The sequence below is a fragment of the Scylla paramamosain genome, chromosome 19 (genome assembly GCF_035594125.1).
Source record: "Scylla paramamosain isolate STU-SP2022 chromosome 19, ASM3559412v1, whole genome shotgun sequence".
NCBI classification, from domain to species: Eukaryota; Metazoa; Arthropoda; class Malacostraca; order Decapoda; family Portunidae; genus Scylla; species Scylla paramamosain.
The window spans coordinates 21,184,630-21,211,141 of NC_087169.1; the positions used below are offsets into that span (position 1 = coordinate 21,184,630).

Sequence of the window (26,512 nt, forward strand, 5' to 3'; positions counted from 1 at the left end):
CACCTTTGACATTTTTATTTAATTTTTTTCTTTGTATTTTCACGTGAGTTTTCCATTTCCGGTATGCCACTTGAATTTGTCACATTCAGTTTCTAGCCATCAATCCTAATGAGATAGAAAACTTTGAAACACCAATTTACAAACTTTAAAAAAAGCCTTCATTGCATAATAATACAGCCAAGACACGCCCAGCCTTTGCGAATTCTGGAAAATACAAAATTCGTCTCCAACACACAGACACACACACACACACACACACACTCGGTTATCACAATGACCAGAGTGACATGATCAGGCATAAATGTGCATTAAGCCCTAACAAACTAATTCCTATGTTTAACAATGTATCAATTAACACTTCTTAAGACCAACTCTGGGTTAACACCATCACCACCATCATCAGGCCGGCTGTTCACCGCTTCTGTGCTCAACCAATGCAAGTCAAATGATGGTGACTGCTTTGCAAAGTTTTACAAAAGCATTCTTATACTCATTACATTTTTTCCAGCTGATCCAGGACACACACACATGCACACACGGGCACACACACACACAAACGCATGCACACTCTTCCCTGAATAGCTAAGATTTTCATTTACTTTTTGGCACTTTAGCAAAAATTGTAAGTTCAAAGGTAATTTCAGCTTTTTTCCAAAAGACAACCTGAGCCATTCCTGCCCAGCACTCAGGCCTCGCTGCACACAGGAGAGATCAGGAGGGGATCCGTCAATCTGCCACAGCGACTCCCAACACCTGCAGCCAATACTCCCATCAGGACTTATCAGCTCCAAGGTGATACAATGTCATGCCATAGTAACCTATTTAAGAAAGAGTAATAAAGCAGAGACCACAATACAAGGGCAGTGCAGGTGTGTCTGTCAGGCTCAGCGGACACTCTCTGAAACAAGTAAGTGAGGGAACAGACAGCCTTGTGCTGGACGCTGAGCAAAGACCAAGCATTGCAAGGTCATGAATGAGTGCCGCCCTTCAGTGCTGACCACTCCGCCACCATTACCTTCACCACCCCTAACAACAACAACCAAGGTGCCAGTCAAGCACTTGCAAGATCCGGCATTCAGGAGTTACAACTGAGCCACTGGGTTAAGTCGGCATGTTGCCTAAAGTAATCACTCGGAGGACAGGATCAATAATCGGCATGACCCCAGGCCACGGAGCCTCTCAGCGGCCAGGAGTGTTGAGCACCAAGACCTGATGATGAACGGTGGAGCCAGGGACGAGGTGGAGCCTAGAGGTCCATCTCAAATTGGTCCATGTCAGTCGCTTCTGCAAAAAAAATTTCACGTTTTTTCCTTATCCATCGATTATGATGTAACATCAGCTTATTTTTAAGAAATGTGTAAAATTTAAATTAATTTTATTATTTTGGAAACTTCATTTACACATGAGGCAGCACAAGTGGTGCAATGGTTGAAGCAGGTCCAAGGAATAATTGCCTTTAAGAGGAAGGTGTTGTTGTGGGTAAGCAAACTGGAGACAGTGAAGGAGAACAAAATGAGCAGGCTGAAGCACAGATGACCATGCCCAAATGTGTGCAGATATGTGGGTCATCACTAAAATGAACTGGGATCACTAATGGTGAACTGAATTACAAAATAGGAGTTACACGTGTTAATCTTCTGAACGAGGAAAAGTCACCAAGCAAAAGGACACACACATCATAAGCCAGGTATTGTAAACTCATCTAACATTCATGTGCCCATTCACACATACATTACTTCCAATACAACACCTTCAGGCACACGCAGGCCAACACAATGATACACCAAGCACTAAGCTTCCTCCTGCCTTTACCAGTCCACTTCATTTCAATCTCAGCAGTTCTTGCCACAACCTGAGCCATTCCTAAGTGATACACCAGCTTTCCCATCCTCTCACTAACCACCATGAAATTCTAATGGTGTTCATGCATCTTTTAAATAAGAACAACTTGCTGGAATCATGCCACGAAAGACAAATAAAGACTGTCCGTGGCAGGCCTTTTAGGGATTAGCATCTGTCCAGCGACACAGTAGTATTCCTGATTGTCAATCCTTGGTTTATTTGTATTTTAGAATGGTAAGATTGCACAATACAAATAAAAAACATAACTGACAGTACCATGCCTCAAGAATTAAGTGGCCTGCTGGCTAGGCAAGCCTGTGGGAGCAGGGGGAAGTGCACCTCTAACCCACACACACACTCCAAACCACCTGTGCCACTCAAAGCACTCATGAGTACATCAAGCAGTGGTTTTCCTTGATGGATTAACAGTGGTTTTGGATTATTCTACCACCTCCTCTCAACACCTGTGCAACTCCTTTGCACCAGGGGCCTCACCACACTTTCGGATCTATCAACTGAGAGACCCACAGAGATTGTTTCATCATTAATTTACTAAAACCTGATGGCACAATCTCCTCCATACCTACACTAACTTTGTATCCCACATATCTTCAATAATTTGTGCATCAAGGAAATTTTCAGTTTACAGTCTAAGAACAACCTGATCTGTACAGCACAAAAACTTGCATCCATTAAGAAACTAATGTATTACAATTCAGTTTTTGTTTGATAGACATTGAGGCTACAGTAACATACATTTCTCTTACAAAGTCTGTACACACACACAAACACACACACACACACACACACGTCATGCAAAATTAAGTGTTACAGACACGTATAAGAAAACAGATGTGTTTTGTGTATCACATCAACAAGGATTAGACACAGTATTGAACTACAGTCCTACAGAGCCACATGCAGCAGTTAAGGCAGTGAAACTGTTAGTGGCATAGCAAGGCATCCTGTCAAGGCAAACTGTTGTGGCTACTCTTCCCCTATCCCTTCCTCTCTAACGCAACACCGCAGATGTATGTACACAAGACACGTGATGAGGTGATGTGCGTACATACTGAATGTGAAATCCCTAATAGGTTTTTAATGAGTATTTCAATCTATGGGTGTTTTAATTATGTACTATAAGTATATGGTGACCAAACCTGTGCTCAGCATTTCAACAAAGACTGATGAAACCACAATATAAAGTAAGTCAACCTATACTCAAGGAAATACGAATCTTGAATTATGAAACACTTATCATTTCTGACCTCAGTGTTTGAACAACTAAATTTTACCCTAAGCTATCAATCCAACAACACAAGAGGTGATCTTCTTACCTGGCTTCTCTGGTTCCTCCACAATGGTGCCATTCTCGCGGTGGACCACCTCCGTATCCTTTGCAGTCACTCCAGGGATCACTGGGAGGTTCTTGGGTGGGGTCTTGGCCAGGGGGGAGTTTCGCATCTGCATCAGGAAGGTTCGTTCGTATATGATTCTCGTGCCTGTAACAAGGTTCCTTTTAGTATGATGGGGGGGGAAGAGAGAGAGAGAGAGAGAGAGAGAGAGAGAGAGAGAGAGAGAGAGAGAGAGAGAGAGAGAGAGAGAGAGAGAGAGAGAGAGAGAGAGAGAGAGAGAGAGAGAGAGAGAGAGAGAGAGAATTATCTTAAGTTAAAAAAGTTACAATGTTCTCAGTTCTAACACATTTCTAATTAGGCCAACATTAACCATCCTCAGATAATGATGCTACTTATGAAGAAAAAACATTCAAGCACTTAAACCACCCAGTTCTTGCCTGTATATAAAGTCACAGGTTATTGTTGTCATGAAAAGAATTTTGCATTGATACTACATCCATACTTCCATACACCTCAACTATATACATAATTATGTGCAATATGCCTGCCTCTTCTGCTAAACAAAGTATGTATGGGGAGCATCTTTTACCCATCCATCACTGACTAATCCTTTCACTCACCTTAAAATTTTCCATCATTATCACATAAAAACTTACATAAAACGAAGATAATATTCATGCAAATGTTAAATCCGTGCACTCATTTATAATACCATAACGGAGTCTTGAGATAACACATCACAGAAACCACCAGCCATGTGCTCCAATAAACCACACCGCTATAAGTGGAGCACACAATCTTAGCAGTAGTACGTGGATAAGACTGGCACGGGGTGAGTCAGGTAGTGGTGGTAGGGAAGTGGTGGGGAGGGGACGGGGAGGCAGGCACCACACACAGACAGGCTGTTGCTGGGCCATGCTGTCCTACATTCAAACACTGCCTGCCAAACCTGCATACCTAACATCTCACCAATCTTTCAGGTACGCGGTAGGAAAACTTCCATCACATTCCAATACCCAAGCATCCCGGATCCGTGTCTATGCATATTTCACCCTCATTACCTTCACCATGCTGTCCCTGGCCTGGTAAGGTTGCCACGCCTCACTCTACGTACGTCATGGGCAAACACAGACACCTGACATCAATACCGACTCAAACATTCCGTATCACAGACTTAATGACCCGTGGCAAGGTGGAATGGTAGCTGTCATGCGTTACCAAACTGTCCCTTACTGCGCTTTGCCACACCTCCTAATCTATGCCACAGGGACACACATTAATATTCAACTACAATCAGTCACTTCACGCTAACAAACAATAATATAAACACCCCAGAGTGCTACCATGCCGCTTCGTCCTACTACATCCCTGCCACGCCTCTTCAAATCTACGCCTCAGACGAACACTACAATATTTTAACACCAGACCAATATTCAGGGACAACACACGTAAATATGCATGGGTATAGACAGACAAGCCACGCCCCTCACCTCCTGGCGTGGTGGAGAAGAGAGTGCCTCCAGGGGTAGTGCTGTAGTCATTTGGAAGCTCAGCCGGGGAATTAATAGTAACCCTGCGAGGTATATTCTGCGGCACGGCCTGAGCCACCGCCTGACGAGCCACGGGGGAGGCAGACATCACAGCAAGACCCTTGGGGGATCGAGGGAGCCGGTGAGAGCTTGGGTACGATGTAGGGTCAAGATTGTAAGGTCGGTGTGAAGAGTCTCGCTTAGTCCCTCCTCCCTCAGCCAGCACACAACACCACACACGAGGAGGTAGTGAGTGGTGGTGTGGTGATGCGCGCGCAGACTAGGCACCACCTCCTCACTGCGCATCAGCCTGCAGTAGAGTTGAGAGTCCGGTTAGTCTTATAAGGATTCTAGCCCTTATCGCCGCTCAGGACCTTTAAATGGAGTCCGCTGTGTGGGCTATTGTGTGTTCCACGGGGTGACAAAATGTGGTAATATTATACGCATTACTTTGTGAGTATTGTATAATTGGTAGGACCACATGTTTTGTTTTCTGTTTATTTATCTATTCAAGATCGGGAGCAAATGAAAACCTGTGTGTCGTCCAAGGGATGTTAATAAGTTGTACGCATTAGGTTGTTAGTATTTTACAGTTGGCATATTATCATTTGTTTATTTGTTCCCTTACCTGTTCCAGTTTTCCGGTACGACTTAAGTGCAGCTGCCTTGAAATTGCATCTGTTACTACTACAAAAAACCACTTCAAAGCTCTGGAATATCACACATAAAATCTATAAACACACAATTGATATATTCACGCTGTTTGTTATCATCTGACCTCTAGTTCTGCCGGTAAGGGTTAAATGGTGATGTAATTTCATGTGTTATGTCGGAAGGCATTTAGACCCCGGCCTTCTGTAGACTGCAGCACGGCACGTCTCAAGGGCACGGGTACCAGCGCTCTACAGAATGAGTGTCGCTGGCTGTGCTATGTGATCCTGACAGGTGATGAGGCTTTGTATTTGTCACGTGGCGCCTAAAATAAATCATGTGGCGATTAAGGATATAACCTTGGACTACTAATATTTAGATACTGACTATTTATTCCTGAGACAAAAAACACGCTGCTTTTTTCAAATCCTAATCCTTACAATGAAGGAATGAGCAGTGAAATTAATTAGTCTGTAACCAAATGTAACCTAATCTTGCCCTCTGATAACTAACATATACAAATTACAGAATGTGTGTCGCTGGCTGTTTTGTGCTCAGGTTATAAGGTTGGATTCGTCACGCGGCGCTTAATTTTTTTTTTTTTTTTTTTTCTATAGGAAATCATACCTGCGTAAAAAGAGACTAACGTAATAATTACAGTAAATGGGTCGCTGGTAGCAATGAGTACTCCTGACAGGTTGTAAAATTCAGGATGTGTCACGTGGTGCCTAAAATCAATTATCTATAGGAAACGGTACTGATATAAGAAGTAACTACCATAAAAAAAAATTACAGTACTATGTGTGTAGCTGGCCGCGTGCTGTGGCTCACATGTGTTGTTATGTTGGGGGCTTGTCACGTGGCTCCAGAAATAAATTGCGTCAATAGAAATTGTAATGACATGAAAACGCGATTGAGATACAAAAATTCATATCTATTCCCAATACATCCTTCGAAAATCTGTCTGAAAATAACGTATATCTACTTATTTGACAGCTGAAAAAGACAAAATGTTATAAGAGATAATAAGTAAAGACTAACCTAAAGGTCTATACTCGTATATCACACCCAACGAATGTTTGTCTTAACTTCGCTTAACTTACTGAAGTAACTTTCACGCTGTACGAGCCACGACGTTCTAAAGATACGTAAACATACTGTACACTTCTCAGAAGTTGAAGTACTTATGCCAGAATCGCCTACCAGTTGATAACGACCCAGACCCACCCAGGTAATCAGTTTGCTGTTGTTTTATCATGTCTCAGCTAGTCACACTAATGCGTAACAGATAACAACATAACATTATTGTCCTTCATGTCGCAATTATTCGCATGCATTCGCATGCATTCGCAATGTCGCATTATTGTCCTTCATGTTGCAATTTTATTTAGCGTCTCCTTCACATCCAGAGAAAACACGCGTCTCTTGCGGAAATGTTAAAACAAAGCAAAGTAATAAAAGACAAGTTATTTCTCGTATAAACGGAGATCGATTCCAAGGACGAAAGCACACACAAATGCCAGTAAAGAAAACCATAAACCTACATGTTTTAAAACAAATCGTTACTGAAATTTCAAGACGCATAAGGAAAAAATGTAAAATTAAATAAAATGGAGAACCATTAATTAAAAAAAAAAAAAACATACATACATGCATACTTTAAGCACGTAATAATCCCAGCTGGTGTTCCACTTGTATACAGGGTCACTGCTTCGAATGAAGTTTCTACGTGTGGTTCTATCGTATCCTGCTTCGTTTATCCCTTCCGTCTTAAAATCCTCCTTCACGCAGCCGACCCACCTCTTCCCCGGTCGTCCTCTCTTGAAGCACGTGATAAACTGACTACTAGAGGAATAAAAGTTTGACCTGTTCACTGGTGGGAGGCAAAACAAACAAAACAATAGGATCTGAAACCTTTCCTTCCTGCCTTGGGATCTTATCGGGGTCTCGCGGAAACAATGTGACACCCGTGACACCTGGAGGCTGTGTTGTGCGTCACGGCCTGCTGGCTGATGCGTGGAGGGGCAACACCTGACGCAAAGCACGTACTCGCTTGGCTTCTGCGCTTTTAGAGATGAGACTGTAATGGTTGCGTAACGTTGTTTTGGGGATGAACGGAGTGATGTACAGAAGTGATGCAGGTGTGTGTGTGTGTGTGTGTGTGAAGTAACGTACCTACATCAGCTAACTGGTTTGTTTGTTTATAATGATCCATTTCTCTTATTGTTGTTGTTGTTTTTGTTGTTGTTGTTGTTGTTGTCCTCCTCCTCCTTCTCCTCATTCCATTTCTTCGTCTGTGTGACTGCGTTATTATCTTTGTGAATGTTAAGTCATGTATTTCCTGTTTCATCAGTATGGTTGTGATTATTACTGCTATCATTATCCCTGTGTTATCATTATCCCTGTGTGTGTGTGTGTGTGTGTGTGTGTGTGTTTGCACGAGGAAAATTCCACATGTAAATGCGTAAATGATGAAATATAATGTAGCACACACACACACACACACACACACACACACACACACACACGTACCCTACAAAACTATAAATGAACCATACAAAAAGTTTTGGATTATAGCAGTACCTTTTTATCATGTATTGTTATTACGTGTTAAGTCTCCGGATGCTTTATTTATTTATTTTTTTTCTTATTTTAATGAATCCGCTACATTATCTTTCACTCCAGCGAAAAAAAAAATATATATCAGTCATTCTCTATCTGTTTATCTATCTGTATCAATTTGTCTGTCAATCTATCTATCTTCCTATCTGTCTATTACTGTGTGCCTAAGAGTCAGCCGATTTCACTATAATTTTCAGAGCAAACAAATACCAGGAGAGTTGTAATATATAAAGTGATATATTTACGTTCCCCACTCAGAGACTTGCACTGATTCGACTAAGGGGCGTGCTGATTCCTTGAGTGTTCCGTAGTTATCAAGCGACACGTGCGGCGATACACACACAAGCACGCACTTTCTCTCTCTCTCTCTCTCTCTCTCTCTCTCAATTACAACCACAAAAACCTAGCACTCCGCATAACGCTCCCTCATCATTGCCCACCAACTGATTGCCTCAGGGACACATGTGGAAAGCGGGGAGTGATGTCTAGCCGTCTGTGTACTCAGGAAGGCGTCTTGAGCGAAGGGCAGGTAATGAATGCTACTGGGATAAAGTTTACGTGTGCTGTACAGTCAAGGCGTAGAAAGAGAGAGAGAGAGAGAGAGAGAGAGAGAGAGAGAGAGAGAGAGAGAGAGAGAAAGTAACTCACTGGACAAATAATAAATAAGAAAAAGAGAACACAAATGCACTTGGATATAAAAATGAAGTGAAATCAAGGAGAAAAGTCAAGCTCGACACGTAAAGCAAGGATAAGTGGAGGAGAAAATACAGATAAAAGAAATCAACAGGTAATTAAAAATAAAACAATATATAGATATACACGTTAGAAAATAATCATAAGGACGAGACTAAGAATAATGAAGAGACAGATAAAATAGGGAAATTAGGAAGATATATGCCATAAATAACCAACTTGAGTCACCTTGCATACAAAAACACCACTTCCAATTCTAGTTTTCGTGAGTTTTATGTATACGAAAAACTTATCAACCAGTACAAGAAGGGAAGCGACGAGAACACCAAGAAAAAACTTCCCTAGTTACGTAATGTACAATAAAAATATGAAATTAAAAAAAGTAAATAGCTAAGAACATTTATCGTTGCGGTTTGAGTCCACGTGTACGGTAATGTGAGTTAAGGTACGAAGTTTATTGAGAAGCGAGTATTATTTATTGTCTTGTGTGTGTGTGTGTGGTGTGTGTGTGTGTGTGTGTGTGTGTGAGGAGAGTATCGCTTTAATGCCCCAAATCTGCATAAATACCGCGTCACACTCCCTGGCGTCACATTCATAACGACCTACATAGCACCTTCAAGAATTTATGTCACGCTGCCTCCTCTTACAGTTATCCTTGTCACTTTCTGTTCATCTGCCGGGCCCGTATTTTGAAACGCTTTGTTCTCCCTTCGGTTCTATTTTTAAAGGACGCTGATAAGATAAATCAGGTTCTCGTTGTTCTTATTTTGGTTTATTTGTTTAATTTATCTGGTTATTTTCATTTTTTCTTTCTTTCTCTTTTTTCATTCATCAAAGTCACTTATTGCGCACTTCTGTGATCCACATAACTCGATTCGAAGATAACATTTATTTCTCAACTATTTCTATAATTATTTCATACTAAAAAAAAAAATCAATGAATAAGAAAAATAAATAAAAAGGTGTCAGATAACTAACCCCACTTCTCACATCCTCAAATCTTCCTCTCCTTTACAGATCCCCCGGCAGCTGTTCATTACTCCATACACGGATTTATGTATAGACTTGAAATTCACTGGACTTGGTGACATCACTACTTGGGGTCACTGTACTGTATAGACTCGGGGTGAATGTCCTTTACCTTGCTGTATCAACGCCATCACGTCTCTCCTTCCTCCTTATCACGTGTACAGGTGTGGGGGGTGAGCACAGACACACATGTTCAGGCCCCATCTATCATTCGGTTTAAGAATAATTTTAACATCCACTTTATCATCATACTCTCTCTCTCTCTCTCTCTCTCTCTCTCTCTCTCTCTCTCTCTCTCTCTCTCTGAAACACACACCACACATGCACACACACAACACGTGATACTAAACACTGCAGTGAATAAGACACACAGATACCACGTGATTCTCAACACACACACACACACACACACACACACACTTCCTACTTTTATTCCTGCCCATAGCCACTCCTGTTATTGGTAAAGACCCCACGTCACATACACAAACAAAAACAATGGCATGACCCCCATACCACCTCTCTCTCTCTCTCTCTCTCTTACTGTTATGGTGGCGATTCAAACAATGCTCCTTGCGATCCTATGAAACACCAACTACTACATCATCATTCTCACTGACCCCTTAACTCTCCTTCCTAAAGGATCATTCAGCCTAACCAGTATAACTCCTCTGACCTAACAACCAGTCTATTCCTTTTGTCTCTTTTAATATTCCACGTGATTGTTTGTGTACCATACTAAGAAACGCATTCTCAGACACCTCATCATCTTATCTCGAGTACTGTTAACAAGATCTGGTGTAAGTTGTTAGGGTTTTCAAGGGTGTTTTTTTTTTTTTTTTTGTGATTCTAGTGGCGACTCAGCAAGGACTCAACAACAGCAGTGGTAAAGACAACAACAGGAACACGAGTAACTATCCTTGTGGCATTTGAAAACAACGCTGATGAGAGAACAAAGAATTTTAAGTTTCCAGTGGTGTTTTCATGATTCTAGTGACAAATCAACACGAACTCCACAATATTAATAGTAAAGATAGTTCTAGGAATACGAATGACTATCTCTGTGGTTTTTTAAAATAACCCTGATGAAAGAACAAAGAATTTTAGGTTTTCACTGTTGTTTTAATGATCCTAGTGACAATTCAACACGAACTCCGCAACATTATAGTAAAAATAACTATGGGAATACGATTTAGTATCCCTGTGGCCTTTGAAAACAACTCTGATGTGAGAACAAAGCGTTTAAAGACGAGCCCTTGACAGGAGGCATTCACCCCTTCAGCCATTCGACACCTCATACCTGACGCCAGAAGACTACTAAAGGCTGCCTGCTCTGCCTCAATGCCTTCCACACGCACACCTGTTCCTTCAGTCCTACACCTGGTGTCTTCTTAAACACTTCAACCTTTATCAACAGTTTTCAGAGGCCACAGTAATTAGTTGTCAGTTTCTTATGTATGTTTTTCCCAATGATGATGAAGATGATTGCTTAAACTATCACTAGGATCAAGAAAACACCACTGGAAATCCATGCAATTTCCAGTAAGTCTGTTGAAAATTGTTGAGACGAAAGCCTTAAGAATACAGTTCCTGCTCTCCTGCCTCGCCCCGTCCATGTCTTACAATGGAAATTAAAGAGGGAGAAAGTGTCTCGTGCCCCTTGTCTTGCCTTCCTTTCACCTTTCAACAAGACACCAAGCTTTATCTTATTAATGTTATCGGGGTGTGTCTCTGTCTGTCTCTGTTTGTGTCTGCTTTTTTTTTTTTTGTACCTGAACCCCCCCCCTCTCTCTCTCTCTCTCTCTCTCTCTCTCTCTCTCTCTCTTCCATTCACTTTCTGACCTTGATCCCTGATTTGTATTCGTGTGGATTCACAATTCCACTTACCCTTTCGTCCTCTTCATCCTCTTCCTCTTCCCCTTTTTTTCTTTTTCTCCCATGCAGTAGTAGTAGTAGTAGTAGTAGAAGTAGTAGTAGTAGTTGGAGGAGGAGGAGGAGGAGCAGTAGCATTAAGAAGGACGAGGAGGAAGAGGATTTCTTGTTTACGCTTTCTCTCTCTCTCTCTCTCTCTCTCTCTCTCTCTCTCTCTCTCTCTCTCTCTCTCTCTCTCTCTCTCTTGTGTTTGTCTTGCCAATCACTCTCAGCCATGACTTGCTTACACACACACACACACACACACACACACACACACACACACACACACACACACACACACATATTTGCCCTTTCTGTCATTTACTCCACTATCTGTATGTTTGTCAGTGTGTGTGTGTGTGTGTGTGTGTGTGTGTAACCAGTCTTGCTTTCCGTCATCAGCCAGCACACCGCCACGTGACCAGGTTGCTGCGGCGCATTAAGTTTAGCAGTCAGTGAATCAATCAGTTAATCAGTCAGTCAGTCAGTCAGTCATTTAATCACTCATCAGTCGGTATTCAGTCAGTCAGTCGGCCAGTCACTCATCAGTCGGTGAATCAATCAGTCAGTGAGTCAGTCGATTAGTCAGTCATTTATGGTCAGTCAGTCAATCAGTCACTCAGTACTCAGTCAGTCAGTTAGCCTATCTATATATCTACCTATCCACCTGTCTATCTATCACCTGAACATCACTAATGCCAACCAAAGATTCGATTACGTTAGGATACATTCGATAATTCACCTAAACCAGCTACTTTAGGGATAGGCAAGGCTAGATGAGAACAAGTAATATCAGGTAAGGCAACCAAATCTAACCCAACCAAAGACTAAATTAGAATGATATTAGATAAGGTAACCAGAATGAACACAACGAAAGCTTCTCCCTCAGCAGCAAGAATGGCAACACGAGACATGGCAGCGGCTCCGTTACAAACACTCCTTTACTGTACACATACCACCGCTCCTGCCCCGCGCCGCACTGCCACAATGCCACGCGCCGCCCGCCACCTGGCCGAGGCCGCTGTGTAGGTCGACGCCGCGGCCTTCACTGAGCCTACGTGCAGGAACTCACTCTATCATGCCGTCGTCACGTCTCGTCCCCTGCCCGCGCATCCTAACGATTTGTGACGAAGATTATCTGTGGTTGGCGTCACGGATCGTGTAGCTCCCTGTCTAGACAAGGCCGGGAGTGTGCTCAGACGCTTTCCCCTCTCGCCGACTGTTTTCAAAGGCCACATGGATGATTTGCCAGATTCCCACGAGTATTTTTTCCATTGATGAGGCGAAGATATTGTACAACTATCACCAGAGGCATGAAAACATCCTTGAAAACGCGAATACTTTCCACTGCACCTTTCTAACGTTAAAACTACTCACGATACGACGCCAATGAAGTGTTTGAAAATGCATCCCCTTATATACTCGTACACGTGCATTTCAAACAAACAACAAACATTTAGCTCCTAACTAGACTGTCTGATGTTATTACACTATTTCCACACTCAGCGCATCATTACAGGGAAACTAGCTAATGTAAGTGAAGGGAAAGACGTAATCTGCAGCTATTATTGTGTAGTGAGGGGAGGGTATCCATGCTTGTTGGCACTGGGATGTGTAGTCTGTGGTGTAGGTGTAGCTGAGGTGCCGAGGATGCATGCACGGCTTGTCAACACTTCCTGGACGCGCTTGTTACCTTGTAGTTATACCTGCTTGTTGTATTGTTGTTGTTGTTGTTGTTGTTGTTGTTGTTGTTGTTGTTGTTGTTGTCCTTTTTTTCCTTCAGGTATTCTTGTTTTTTTTGTTCTTGTTCATTTGTTCTATTTTTCTTTCTTTTCTTCTCTTCTCTCGTCTTCCTTTTCTCTTTTCTTCTCTCCTTCTCTCTTTTCCTTGTTCTTTCTTCTTCTTCCTCTTCTTCTTCTTCTCCTTTTTTACATTATTATTCTCCTAGTTTGTGCAGCTTGTCATGTGTGTGTGTGTGTGTGTGTGTGTGTGTGTGTGCGCGAGGCCAGCCCTGGGTGATGTGTTCGTTACACGTGCGCACGGAGCAGACACACATTTAACCCTTGGTATTTAATTTCCAGTCTGGTATTCAGTTCAGTGGCCCGTGGGGAATGGTGACAATGATGCCTGGTATAACACAATGGTTCATAAATAATGTGCTCTCTCTCATCAGGACTGTTTTTTCAAATGATTAGCAGATGACTAGCAGTGTTCTCATGATGTTCCTCTAAAAACATTGTTAAGTCGTCAGTAGAAACACGAAAACATTCTTGAACATGCCTGTAACTTAGATTAATTGGTAAATCACCACTAGAAATACGCAAACATTGTTCAGTACACAAGTAGCTTAGATTATTGTTCAGTTGTCACAAGAAAAACACGAGAGATTTAATTCACTGTCTGATTATCACTAAAAACACGAAAACACTTTTAAAGACACCAGTAAACTTGAATTCCTTGTTAATCTATCACTAAAAAACACGGAAACCCTCTTGAAAACACCAGTAACTAATTAGATACATCGTTGATCTATCTCTTGAAACACGGAAGACTCTTCAAAACACCAGTAACTTAGATTCATTGTCAGGTTATCGCTAGAAACACAGAAAACACTCTTGAAAACACCGGTAACTCAGATAAATCGTTGACTTATCAAAAACGCGGAAACACTCTTCAGAACAACAGTAGCTTCCACTAGTGTGTCGAAGCAGTTGAGATAAGAAGCCGAGACGTTTCAGAATGCAGTCCAAAGAGAGATAAGAAGAATGAGGATTAAATTAAGCTGAATTTATACCAGATTTAATTAAGAGATGAAGAAAACGAGGTGGGCATGAACAGGATACATCAAATGGTGAATAGATTAGATAGATAATAAGGTACTACTTAATTTTGTGTACTGCCTCGCCTCAACACACACACACACACACACGCACACACATCTTTTACACACTTAATGATAATGCGTGTGTACCCTGACTCTCCACACACACACACACACACACACGCACATACACAGTCATAGGGAGAAAAGTGAAAATTGGGTCACTTACAATGGGCACACCGGGTTCCTTGGGTATACACACACACACACACACACACACACACACACACACACACACTTACACTTTCTTCTATTCATACCCAGGTCACTTTCCCACTTACCTACCTACTTACTTGTCCACTTTCCCATTTACTTTCCTACTTACTCACTTTTTCTCTGACTTTCTCACATATCCACTTCCCTACTTGGCCACTTCCCCGCTTATCTGCCTTGTAAGTGACGTAAATTTGGCGACTAGTACATTATCAGATCTATTGACTTACTAATACTTATTGATACGATACTATTATTTCTATTCTCTCTCTCTCTCTCTCTCTCTCTCTCTCTCTCTCTCTCTCTCTCTCTCTCTCTCTCTCTCTCTCTCTCTCTCTCTCTCTTGACTTCTCAGCGAGTTCTTGTGCGCTACCGGTTAATGATTCACCACCACCATCACCACCACCACCACCACCACCACCACGCTTATCTCAGTCAGTGAAAAATGTGAACTAAGATGCTTGCCTAAACGTTCCTTGGTGTGAATGTAATACCACTACCACTACTACCACCACCACCGCCCTTGCTCATCTCAGTCAATTAACGTTATGAATAAAGAATGATAGTCTCTGCTCATTCCATGCTGTTAATTTGTTATCCTCCTTATTGAATTTCCAGATATGCATTGTTATTTGTGTCTGCCGTGTTTGGTGAAGAGGGAGAGGTGAATCAAATACAGAGACAGCACTGGGAGATTTACTTTGTGTGGGTTAATTGTTGCTCTCAGTGGCTCTCAAATGCAGTGGGGCTTAAAAACGTGTGATTAAGTCTTGGGATGATTATAAGTTTCTTCTTCTGACGCAATAATGTGAATATATTTTCCTTCCTCACTTCCTGGTTGACATGTTGAGTGGATAATGATATAAAAAAAAGACGAAGAAGAAAAAAAAGCAACAACAATCAGAACAAGAAGAAAAAGGACACAAATGAGAACAAGAAAGAAGAATGAGGATTAAAACAGCAATGAAGAAAATAGTCGGAAGAAAATAATAAATGCAATAACGATAAGAAAAAAAAAAGGGGGAAAAAAATTTTGCTCCAGCGTTCTCTGCCTCGTGGTCTTCCTTTGAATCATCTAACGGTCTTATTTTTGGTCTTGCTGCAGTCTTCTTGATGGCCAAATTTTGACGCATTCTCACACGTTCGCATTATCTCCACAATCTTCAACAGGATGTTGTGAAAGTATGTGCGACTTTCAGGCGTTTTCCTGATTCTAGGGATGACTCAAGGATTCCGCAGTATCAGTTGAAAAAAGACACCACTTGAGAACCTGGAAGTTGGTGAGATTTTTAGTCATTCTCTCTCTCTCTCTCTCTCTCTCTCTCTCTCTCTCTCTCTCTCTCTCTCTCTCTCTCTCTCTCTCTCTCTATAACTAGTGATGATTCAAGGATTCTTTATCATCAACTGGGTAAAAAAAAAAAAATCTCACGAGATAGTGATTAATCATCCCTGTGGCCTGGAAGTGGTCCTGAAGAGGGAATGAAGTGTTTCAATTGGCACATACCATTCAGAAACACTTCCTTCCGTGGCGACTCAAAAGAAAACGACGGAAAGTTAAGAAAGAGAAGAATACCGAATGCTTGGTGAAAGGAATCCACTGAATTAACTGACTTGCGAAGAATAAAATAGAAGAAGATACATTTCGGCATAAGTGTTGTGCATCTACTGAAAAGGAGCGCGGGTGTAGTAAACAAAGTGACGAAATGTGCAGCACATGTTGTGTCACAGACCAACGGGAACTCCTTATCAAACCCCGCAGCGACTGTCACTGCGTCACTGCACACACACACACACACACACACACACACACACACACACACACACACACACAGACACACACGGTAAACTAAACGCAATGATGAGATGACTTACTGGGCCTGTTGTTACTGTTGTGAAATTCTTTACTTAAAGAAGAACCAATAAACATAGGTAAATTAGTTTTTTGGGTTCCTGTGAATCCGGTACAGACAATAATCTTATTTCACTAAAAAAAAAAAAAAAAAAATGAAGTTACTTAAAAACACGTTTTCTTTTTAGATTGATATAAACTTTTATGTAAAAATTCTACTTTTCATGATTTAATCATCTGTAATCTTAGATTTATTTCTCTATCGCAATCTTTTCAGTTGTTTTGTACAGGTCTGGACTTGTTAAAAAAAAAAATGAAATTTTCAATTTAAAAATTTCTATCTGATAATTGCGATATACGAGTATGTGAATGGTTAACACACACACACACACACACACACACACACACACACACACACACACACACACGTTTGAGATAAGCAAGACGTTATGACATGCGTTTGTTTATTGTTATGGTTGTTGTTTTGGTTGTTATCTGATTCGTATCTCTCTCTCTCTCTCTCTCTCTCTGGTCATGGCTTGTCCTTCCCTAACCACCGAGGAAGTTCATTGTCCTGCTGAGGAATCGTAGTGACTGTTACAGACTAGTTCTTCAGAGAGATTCCCGGGCTTCTCTTCAGCAATGAGGTGATGGACTGACCAGTACAGTCCAGTAATATTCCTGATATCGATCTTTGGACCATACTGAGGCACTTCTGTCCGCACCTCAACTTCTTTCAAAAGCCTTTAGTTGAATTGACACGGGTTTTTATTTATTTATTTTTTTTTTTTTATGATAAGTGACAGATTAACAGGATTACTACATTATCAACAGGAGAGACTCTTGAGAACCAGGCTAATCATCCCTGTGGGTGGCCTTGGAAAACAGCCGTGGTGAGAGCAGAGCGTTTCAGAATACAAGCCTTTGCTGCGCCGTGTCCCGCGTGCATCGATGCCTCTGGGTTGGTGACCTCTGGTATGTTAGGCACTGTTGTTTCTTTTCTGTACTTAGCAATGCACTGTATATAAAGAGGAAAGCTCCGCAGACTGTTACTCCTCAACAGTATAAAGCAAGCTCTCATCTTACATGTACAGGCAATGATAAGAGGAGTGTGCTTTACAGCTGGTGAGCAACAGCAGCGCAAGGACGTGGAAGTAAATACTGGTCGAGTCCTCTTGGGTATCAGATGGGGCCCGTGAACACATGGGTACGGTGGATGGTATGGCGTGACACACACACACACACACACACACACACACACACACACACACACACACACACACACAATGCACGAAATACGCCTAAGTGGCAAGGACATGTTTTTGGAGCTCTCGTCCTTGCTTGCTCGCCGCGTGGCGGTGAGACGCGCGTCTGCGCATCTGAGTCAGAGAACCTTTGTTTCTTTGGCCACGATGAAAGTTAGTACAGCAGATTGGTGATGGTGACTGGAGATGCCGCGCCAGGGAGGCACCGAGCTCCGGGTCAGACTTCGGCATGAAAGTGGCGCACACAGATAAGATAAGAGTATCGCGATAGAGAGGAAACACTATTGAGGAAACTGTCTATAGTATAACATGAGAGAGAGAGAGAGAGAGAGAGAGAGAGAGAGAGAACACCGACCCAGTGACCAATGTTCACCTGAAGGAAGAAGCAACACAGCGCGTGGCCTCGGTGCAAGGTACCGAGGCCACGTGGTTGTGCAGTCTCCGCCACTCACCCCGCCCCGCCACCCGCCCATCACCGTCCTTCCTGAGCGCGCCTCAGCAGCAGGAGTCGCTCAGATTTGGTTAATTTTATCATGTTAGTGAAAAGTTCTCCTGGACATACACTTCAAAAAATGTGTCAACTGTAGCATGTTTAGTTTTGGTAGTACAACAGATATAGTACAGAAGACGGGAACACTTTCTTTGGGGACAGCGGAGGCTACAGGACAAAACAGCATGGATGGTTCACTCGAAGACCCATGGCCATGTAATCGCAGTGAAATTTTGTCTTCTGGTTCGCAACGTGAGAAAAGACGGCGTGGAACGAGTGGCGAGGCGTTGATAGGCGGCGGCAGGGTGCTTTTTTTTTATGTAGGAGGGACACCGGCCAAGGGCAACAAAAATCTTATATAAAAAAAAAAAATCCACTGAGATGCCGGTTCCGAATAGGATCCGAAGTGGTGGTCAAAAATTGAAGGATAAGTGTCCGACCTGGGGACATTTGTGGTCCCCTCCCCAGATAGGGACTCCGAGGCTGGTGTAGGAGTCACCATGATTTTTAATTTTGTGAAGGATGTGTGTGTTATTAGGTGCTTGTAGTTTTGTGTTAAGGAAGAGAGATGTCTTTAGAGGGCAGGCTGTGACTGCCCCCTTGTATTGTGAGACACAAAGAGAAATGTTCAGTGAGGTCACAGCTGAGTTTAGTGATAAGTTCACAGCATCCCCTGATCCAGTGCTTTAGACCTCACTGGGAATAATTATCGTTTCGGCAGGTGCTTACTGCCCGTTCACTCCTGCTGTCTGTGAACAGACCAGGTGTTCGTGCTTGGAACAACTGTGCACATGCTCGTATATGAAGCGATCCACCGCACGGGAACACACTCTCCAATATGACACGTCTCGTTCACGTCCTTGTGATGGCGGCTGCCGTCCTCTCCTTGGCGTCAGGTGAATGGAAATGGTGTGAACAGAAAACAAAGGCGTGGTGCAGGTACAGCAGTCACCTGACCAACGGCTCGCTTCTTCCTCTCCTCCCCAGGCACCTCCCTCATCCCGAGCCAAGCTGGGGACATCCCGCTGCAGGTGGAGGCTCCGCTGCAGCTGGACTGTGGTGTGGAGGGACTCTACCGCCACTGTTACTGGGAGACCCATGACGGCCGCCTCTTCCAGGTGAAGTCACGTGAAGCACTCAGGTGCGACACGCCTTGTACTAGTAAGGCAGGTATGTTTCACTTAAAGAAAAGGCTCCATGCAGAGTGGCCAGACAGTATGTTGACGAAAGTCACGTCCGTAGGTGGAGGACGTACACGCAGGCCGGCACGCGGGCCTCGGAGCGCCGCACAATCTCACCCACAACCAGTGCGGCATTGTGGTGGAAAACAGCAGCGCTGCGGACGCCGGGAAATGGTCCTGCCACGTACTGCTGGAAGGAGAGGCGCTAAAGGGCGTGAGGACGGTTACTAGAGGTAAGAATATGGCTGAGACAGGCCTCCCGAGAGGCTTATTATTATTATTATTATTATTATTATTATCATTATTATTATTATTATTATTATTGTGGCCATCATCATTAATCTTTTCATTATCATTACCCCTATCATCAGTGTTCCCTTCTCTGCAGCGTGCACGCCGCCCTTTGAGTCTGTGGGCACCAGATGTTTCTACTTCAGTGAGCTGATCACCAAGGACTGGTGAGTGAGAGTTGAGGGCCGCGCTGCTACCCTGACGATTCTCGCGGTGCACCAACACCTGAGTAATCTCACAACTGCAATCCTCATTTGCAACAGTTAGTTGATGGGTATTTAACCTTTATTGTTATGAAGGCTAGATTATCTTTCTGAAATGACGCAACATGCTTTGTCCAGGGCAGCAGCCCGCACCTTCTGTAAGAGTCTGTCCCCGACGGCTGACCTCGCCGTGCTGGACGAGTGTCACCTCTTCCAGCAAGTATGGGGCCACGTCCTCGTTAACTGTGAGTGCTGTTGTCTTTCGCTGAGGTCACTTGTGTGAGGGCACAGCTTGCTATATGAGCAGCGTACATGAGCTGTACTTCTTACTGTCTTCTCCAGATGACCCAAGTGTTCACTGGATTGGAGCCACTGACGAACATGTAGATGGAGAGTTCTACTGGGTGGATGGAACCTCCATGGCTCTGGGGTCCCCCTTCTGGTATCCCAACTACCCTAGAGAAGAGCACTGCGTGGCGATGTCCACCCCTTATGGTTACTACGCGGACCAAAACTGCAACACACAGTATCACTTTCTGTGCCAGATGCTGTGAGGCTGGGTTGAGATACGGAAGAGCAATATAACTTGAACCATTACATTCTGATTCCTTGTCCCACTTTAGTCTAGCACAGGCAAGAAGATGGATGAGCCTGTAGAACACTGCGAAACCAACCTATCACGGCGTGTGGCGGACTGTTTTTTAGTCGATACCTGAAGATGACGTGTGGGCCGCAAGCAGCTGACCAGCAAGTCGCGTCACAGGAAGATCACTCACCTCACCAATTCTCGAGGTAGCAAGATGGGTTAATCAAGGTAACAATTTAACTAAACCTATCCTCACCACAACTTTCGCAGTGGGTAAGTTAAATTAGATAAGACAAGGTAATAATCTAACCAAACCTAACCAGCCACTTTCACGATAGGTAAGTTTGATTAGACAAGATAACTTAACCCAACCCTTATGTATACCATTTCAACCCAATCCAAAACCCTATGATGTGGACGATTCCTTCCGACTCGATTCCTTTGAAAAGGGACTTACTGCGCTGGTCAGAGAGGGACACAAGCAGCGAGGTGTGGAGTGAAAAGCGATCCAGTTACATATTTTATTGAAGCCACAGCACGCGCATGAAATCAGGGGGATTCATCTGTGGCGCATCGTTTTCTGTGGCGCAACGTTTTCTCCTGATCTTCAAACATTTACCGGTGCGCGTTTGTGTAGTTATAAAGAGTAAATTATAGAAAATGGTCACCTTAACTATAGATTCTCACTCATTACACTTGCATTACGTTTTCTGTGCGGTAGTTTATCCCTCGACGTTGAGACCATTTTGGGTTTACGTAAAAAGCTAAAAAAAGGAAATGCAGTTAATAATCATCTCAATACTCACATTCTCGCACAGTAACTATAAACAGAAGACACCTTTTAAATCGCAACGTTTCCCGCAGCGTACAGTTTTCCTCTCAACACTGCGTAGAAAATTAGTTAACAGTAAATAAAGCAAACAACCATTACAACTCTCACATCCTTACACACTAACGTTTTCTGTGGGCCAACGTTTCTTCCCTTGACCTCCAAATGTTTACCTGCCTACAAAGGTATAAAAAAAAATCTAAAAAGTAAGCAAAGTAACTACAATAGTCATTCTAACAAAAAAAAGAAAGAAGAGGTAGAGAAAGATCATCAGTCTTAAAAAGTAAACAAAGCAGCTACGCTCTAACTAGAGAGTCACCTTCAACACTTCAGGTTTTCAGGAGGGAGTAAAACAGAACGTGCACATCGGCCTCTGCCTGGACTCTTCTCTGCGGCACTTCGCTCACTTGGTCGTCGTCGTACAAGCGCCACGTGGGTTCTGGGGGACTCCTGCAGAGGGCCGTGTAGTGGCCGGCGCTCATCGTCCCCTGGTGACTCACTAATCCAAACAGCTCGTACATGGGGCTGTACAGGGGGATTCCAAAGAGAGTAGCTGGTTAGGGACCGTATGATTGTATTCTGGAGTGTGTCTTAGTGGGAGAGATACCTAAAAACAGCTTCTAGTCAGGGAACAAACAATTGTATTCTGAAGTCTGTATGTCTTAATGTGAGAGAGATTCCAGGTATCTAGTCAAGGAAAAGTAATATTTGATCACAAGGCAACAAGAATAAAACATCTAAAAAAACTAAATATCTTCGTCAAAAACTCAAACAACCCTACACTACCGAACATACCCCGCCTTCCCTCTTCCCCTCTGTCTCTCCCAGTAACCTAACTTCATGATCTTAAAATGTACACATGCTTGGGATTACCTGCGGTCTCTGTGATCCATGTAATCCTGCAGCGTGAGGCCCTCTAGCGGGAAGGAGACACGTGCTTTCTTGGCCTGGCTTTCACGTGGACTACTGACCCTTGAGAAATACAAAGCGAGAGGAGTTAGGATGTCAGGTGTATATTCTTAAAGATTTCTACTAATTTTCTTGACTGCTTAGCTGGTTGGTGAGTTGATAAGGTTTTCAAGGGTATTTGTATAATTCGTCAGTTTATAACATTGATTCATCACTACTGGGAAAAGAAAGGAAAGGAAAGGAAAATGAAAGGAGGGTGGGGAAACCATGAGAAGGGATGGAAAAGACAAAGGAAGGAATGTAAAGAGATGAGAAGAGGAGGTAAGGGAAGAAAAGTGAAAGAAAAAATGAGAAGGACGGGAAAGAGAAGTTACGGAAAGAAAAGGAGGAGAATGCCAAGAGAAAGGAAGGGGAGAAAAAAGTGATCAAAGCAGGAAGGAAAGTAACATGCAAGAAGGGATGGGAAAATAAAGAAAGTTGCTGAAAGAAAAGGGAGAGGAAGTGCAGTGTGCGAGTTACCTGCTGAGGTGGATGATGAGGAGGGGCGGCAGGTGAGTGAGGCGGGTGTGTTGGCGGCAGACATGGGTCCTTCGGCAATGGGGACACTCCCACTCCTCGTTGTGTGGCCGGAAGTGACTCTCCAGTAGATCCTGCCCACACACAGAAGTAAAGCTCTACTCGGAATTCCTTTTAAAGCTCTAGCAAAGTCAGGTTTCCAAATCAAAACACCCTTAAAAACTCATGTCATTTCAACAAGAAGCTTTGAAAGTCATGGAGGTGCAGGCGTGTTCCACAACAGGACCTCAAACTCTCACATAGCCAAACACTGCACTGCACACTACACTCTTCAGACCTCATTTAGCACGCTACCTAATCACAAACCAAACCACAGACCTGCACAGCTAAGGAAGATTAAGAGTCAAAGAACCCAAATTAAAACTTTGATCCTCTCTCTCTTTCTTGACCTCCCCAACCTCCTGCCACCACTCATGCTCTACCTGCCCCGTCCAGCTGTTGAGAGTTAGTGGGTATGTGTCGGGCTTCGAACCGCCACCCATGACCCAAGGAAGTGAAGAGTTCTGTGTGAGTATGTTGCTGTCGTCATGCATACACATCCTTGAGTGTTACTTCATCTATACAAAAATGAGTGTGTATGAGGAGTCTTGGTGGTAAAAATGGATGAAGTAGTTAAATAAATATGTAAATGCACAAGGTAAAAGTTATTAAGGACGTGTTTATTGCACCCTTTAATTGTTTATAATTTTCTTATTTAAACCTTCCTACGTACGTTCATAAAATAACACCAAGAGCATTCATTTATTTCGAAATCTATCCCTGTCTGCACTTACAAGACCAAAATACCCTGCTTTCTGACTTGGACGTTTCATTTCATTCTTTACATGCATATTTCAATGACTATCACTACCATCCTTCATGCACACCTGAGGACTAAAAACACCTATGACTTGAGATTACTAAATTCATTCTTTATATCTTACATATGTATTCCGAAAACTTTCATCCTTCATGTACATTTTTTTTTTTTTTCAGTTTTACATCTGATCTCCCTAGTGTATCACAGCTAAGACAGTGGCTCTTAACCCTTTCACTGTGACACATAACAATGAACTGCACCAGAAGTACAGTAATGCATGAAGCCTTTAAAAGCATCTACAAGACAGCAGGGGATGAAAAAGAATAGATGTTGCAGTCTGTATCTAATTTAAAGATTGGAGGTGGCTACAGAACAAGTAAAGATGTCTCAGTAATTAGTAATTAAGGAAAGATGTACCAAAGAGCAGTCAAAGGGTTACCCCAAGTGGAGGATGCTCTTCTCACCCTCAGACCATGGCAAGGATTCAAACTCATGCACCTGAGGAATCTTCTGCACACTCACTCACACTATACCACTATGGCCTTTCATGTACTACATCTAATGGCTTATAATATTCTGCATCCATAAGGACATGAGAAAATAACACAAAGAACATCCTCATTGTTTTACGCCGACAAGGAAACCAGCAGAGGGGAGTGAGGAACAGTGTAACCCACCTGAAGATTGAATGCCTTGCCCCGTGGTACAGGAATGCTAAGAGTGGTGAAGGTCCTGGAGCTCCTCTTCACCTCCTCGCCACTTCTGTCACAGCGCACCACCTCGCGTACTGACCCTGCAAAGTTCTTGGTCACCACAGAGGAACCTGAGGGCTGCGGGAGAGACAGGGAGGGGGCGTGTTAATGCTAATGTGTGTGTGTACGTGTGTGTTGTAAAGTTAAGGGAAGGGGAAGGAAGAGAAGGACAAGAAGAAAGAGAACAGACCTGATAGAATGAAAAGAGAAGAAAGAGGAGATAACTGAAAGGAAGGAAAGGAAAGAAAGAGAAGAGAAAGGAGAAAGGGGTGGAAAATAAAGCAAAAAGAAAGGATAAAACAGAAGGAAAGGGAAGGGAAGAGAGGAGAAATAAAGAGAAGAGAAGGGAGAAGAAGAAAAGAAAAGAAAGAAAAAGAAGAGGAGAGAGGGGAAGGCAAAGAAAGGGAAACAAAATAAAGAGAAGAGAAGAGAGAGAAAGAAAATAAAAGGAATGAGAAAAAAAGAGAAAGAGAGAATAAAGCAAAGAAAGGGAAATGAAGGGGAAGGAAACAGTGAAATAACATAAGATGTAAGGTAGAGTGACAAAGAAGACTCACTCACCACCTACTCACCCGCGTCAGGTCCTCATGTAGCCAGTTGAGGAGGGAGGAGAGGAAATCATGGGCATTTCTCTGCTGGGAGCCACGGAACTCCTCACTACACACACCAGCCACCTCCTGCGGGATAGACATGAAGGGAAGGGATGAAGTATGCAAGGATCTGCTACTGGGGAATGTGTAAAGTTATGTTAAAAGGTAAAATCAAGTTATGTGGTCGTCAGGTTATGTTAAGGAAGAGTCATATGAAGATTACCTATTGGAGAGTGTAAATTATGTTACAATATTACCTTCAAGTGTTTAATCCTTGTCCTTACGTCCCTCTCACCATGTCCTTCCTCCAGGCCCTTGAACACCCCACACAGAGCTGCTGCCACCTCCCCCTGCAGCTCACTCCCCCTGTACAGATCTCGCCTGGAGGGAAAGAGGAGACAGAGGTAAGAATTTGTACACCTAATTCATGAACTTATAACTGCAACACTACTTTCTGAGGCAACTGTATGTAAAGTCAATCCCTATCCTGTCTAGTTTACTCTCTGCATTCATGTCTCCAGTACCTGAAGGCATCGGAGGTGAAGTAGTCCCTCAGAATGGTGATGCTGAAGAGACACTGCACCACTGAGTTGATATAGCAAGTGTTACCCAGGTTAGGAAGACCAGTAGGCATTAGTGTAACCTGCAAGGGAAGCGCTGGTGTTAGTATTAAAGGACAGAGGAAAGTGACAGAAGAGGAATGGAGAGTAGTAATTCTAATGGTGCTGGAGTGTTAGTGCTGGTGGTAGTAAGTCTGGTGGTGATGGAAAGGTGGTGGTGATGGACGTGGTGGTGAACAGGAATGGTGGTAATGATTATGATGGTACTGGAATGGTCATAGCGGTGTTGATGTGAAAATACATAATGGTAAAGATGGATGAGGTGATGAGTCGTGATACTGGTGGTGCAGTGGTGGTTAGGGCAGTGATGATAGAATGAAAATAATGACAGACAAGTTGTGAGTTGTGGTGATGCTGGTGGGAAGGGTGTGGTGGTAGTTCTGGTGATGAGACATGGTGAAAATGATGGTAATGAAACTCAGCTGTGCCTCATTTTTTCACCTCCTTGCATCTCTTTTTTGTGTTCTACCACATATAGTCACTTCTCTCTTTACTCCACCTCCACACCACTCTCCTCCTCCAGCCAGTGCCACTCACCCTTGAAGGAGTCTCAGCCCTTGAGCGTGACCTTGACCTTGGCGTGTGGGTGGAGGCTTGGCGGGAAGAGCGAGCAACGGCATCCTCCAGGGCTGCCATCCTCTGCTTGTTCGCTTCCTGTTCCCTTGCCCGTTCCTGCCTCTCTGCCTCCAGCTTTGCCTGCATTTCCTTCAGAAGCTCCTGCTCGGTGGAGACGAGCTGCTGGGACTCATTCGAACGGTTCCACTTGGCTACTTCCTCTTGAATTTGCTCTTTCTCTCGCTGCAGGAGGGAAAGAACAGTCAGTGAAAGGATGATCATAAGAAAGGA

The 26,512-nt window shown here is 43.2% G+C and overlaps 3 protein-coding genes across 9 annotated transcripts in view; 1 reads left to right on the plus strand and 2 right to left on the minus strand.

Annotated features, from left to right (window-relative positions):
• Positions 1–12,677, minus strand: LOC135109889 (eukaryotic translation initiation factor 4E-binding protein 1-like). Of its 5 annotated transcripts, none has more exons than XM_064021717.1 (4): positions 12,589–12,677; positions 4,688–5,036; positions 3,180–3,344; positions 1–1,284 (listed from the first exon to the last, which is right to left on the minus strand). In XM_064021717.1, exons 2-4 carry the CDS (start codon positions 4,833–4,835, stop codon positions 1,247–1,249), a joined length of 351 nt encoding a protein of 116 aa, XP_063877787.1. In that variant the 5' UTR covers positions 4,836–5,036; positions 12,589–12,677; the 3' UTR covers positions 1–1,246. The 5 variants fall into 5 exon arrangements, with proteins under 5 accessions (XP_063877787.1, XP_063877786.1, XP_063877788.1 ...); XM_064021716.1 differs by lacking the exon at positions 12,589–12,677 and adding an exon at positions 7,028–7,215; XM_064021718.1 differs by lacking the exon at positions 12,589–12,677 and adding an exon at positions 7,036–7,204.
• LOC135109498 (uncharacterized) lies at positions 12,620–20,602 on the plus strand. The gene is made up of 9 exons (XM_064020877.1): positions 12,620–12,657; positions 15,345–15,483; positions 15,897–15,908; positions 17,382–17,550; positions 19,318–19,448; positions 19,573–19,744; positions 19,900–19,969; positions 20,144–20,250; positions 20,348–20,602. The coding sequence occupies exons 1-9, from the start codon at positions 12,620–12,622 to the stop codon at positions 20,557–20,559; spliced, it is 1,050 nt and encodes a 349-aa protein (XP_063876947.1). The 3' UTR covers positions 20,560–20,602.
• The window catches only part of LOC135109888 (trichohyalin-like), a 23,653-nt gene continuing 12,548 nt past the window's right edge, over positions 15,408–26,512 (minus strand). For 2 of the 3 annotated variants that reach the window (XM_064021714.1, XM_064021711.1), the window contains exons 22-29: positions 26,204–26,464; positions 25,571–25,689; positions 25,304–25,427; positions 25,029–25,133; positions 24,382–24,534; positions 22,849–22,979; positions 22,294–22,392; positions 21,101–21,945 (exon numbers count right to left, since the gene is read on the minus strand). In XM_064021714.1, coding sequence (XP_063877784.1) covers positions 21,750–21,945; positions 22,294–22,392; positions 22,849–22,979; positions 24,382–24,534; positions 25,029–25,133; positions 25,304–25,427; positions 25,571–25,689; positions 26,204–26,464 — 1,188 coding nt within the window. In that variant the 3' untranslated portion in view covers positions 21,101–21,749. Of the gene's footprint in view, positions 15,997–21,100; positions 21,946–22,293; positions 22,393–22,848; positions 22,980–24,381; positions 24,535–25,028; positions 25,134–25,303; positions 25,428–25,570; positions 25,690–26,203; positions 26,465–26,512 lie in introns of those variants that run through there. The other variant, XM_064021712.1, reaches the window with a different exon arrangement.

Bases quoted from the DNA above. Each gene is read 5' to 3' on its own strand.
- LOC135109889 (XM_064021717.1), bottom strand. From the start codon at position 4,835: ATGTCTGCCTCCCCCGTGGCTCGTCAGGCGGTGGCTCAGGCCGTGCCG. The intron at 3,345-4,687 runs GTGAGGGGCGTG...ACCTTGTTACAG, and splicing joins CTTCTCCACCACGCCAGGAG to GCACGAGAATCATATACGAA. The intron at 1,285-3,179 runs GTAAGAAGATCA...TTTTTTTTGCAG, and splicing joins GGAGGAACCAGAGAAGCCAG to AAGCGACTGACATGGACCAA.
- LOC135109498 (XM_064020877.1), top strand. From the start codon at position 12,620: ATGCCACGCGCCGCCCGCCACCTGGCCGAGGCCGCTGT. The intron at 17,551-19,317 runs GTATGTTAGGCA...TCTCCTCCCCAG, and splicing joins CTCTGGGTTGGTGACCTCTG to GCACCTCCCTCATCCCGAGC. The intron at 19,745-19,899 runs GTAAGAATATGG...CCTTCTCTGCAG, and splicing joins CGTGAGGACGGTTACTAGAG to CGTGCACGCCGCCCTTTGAG.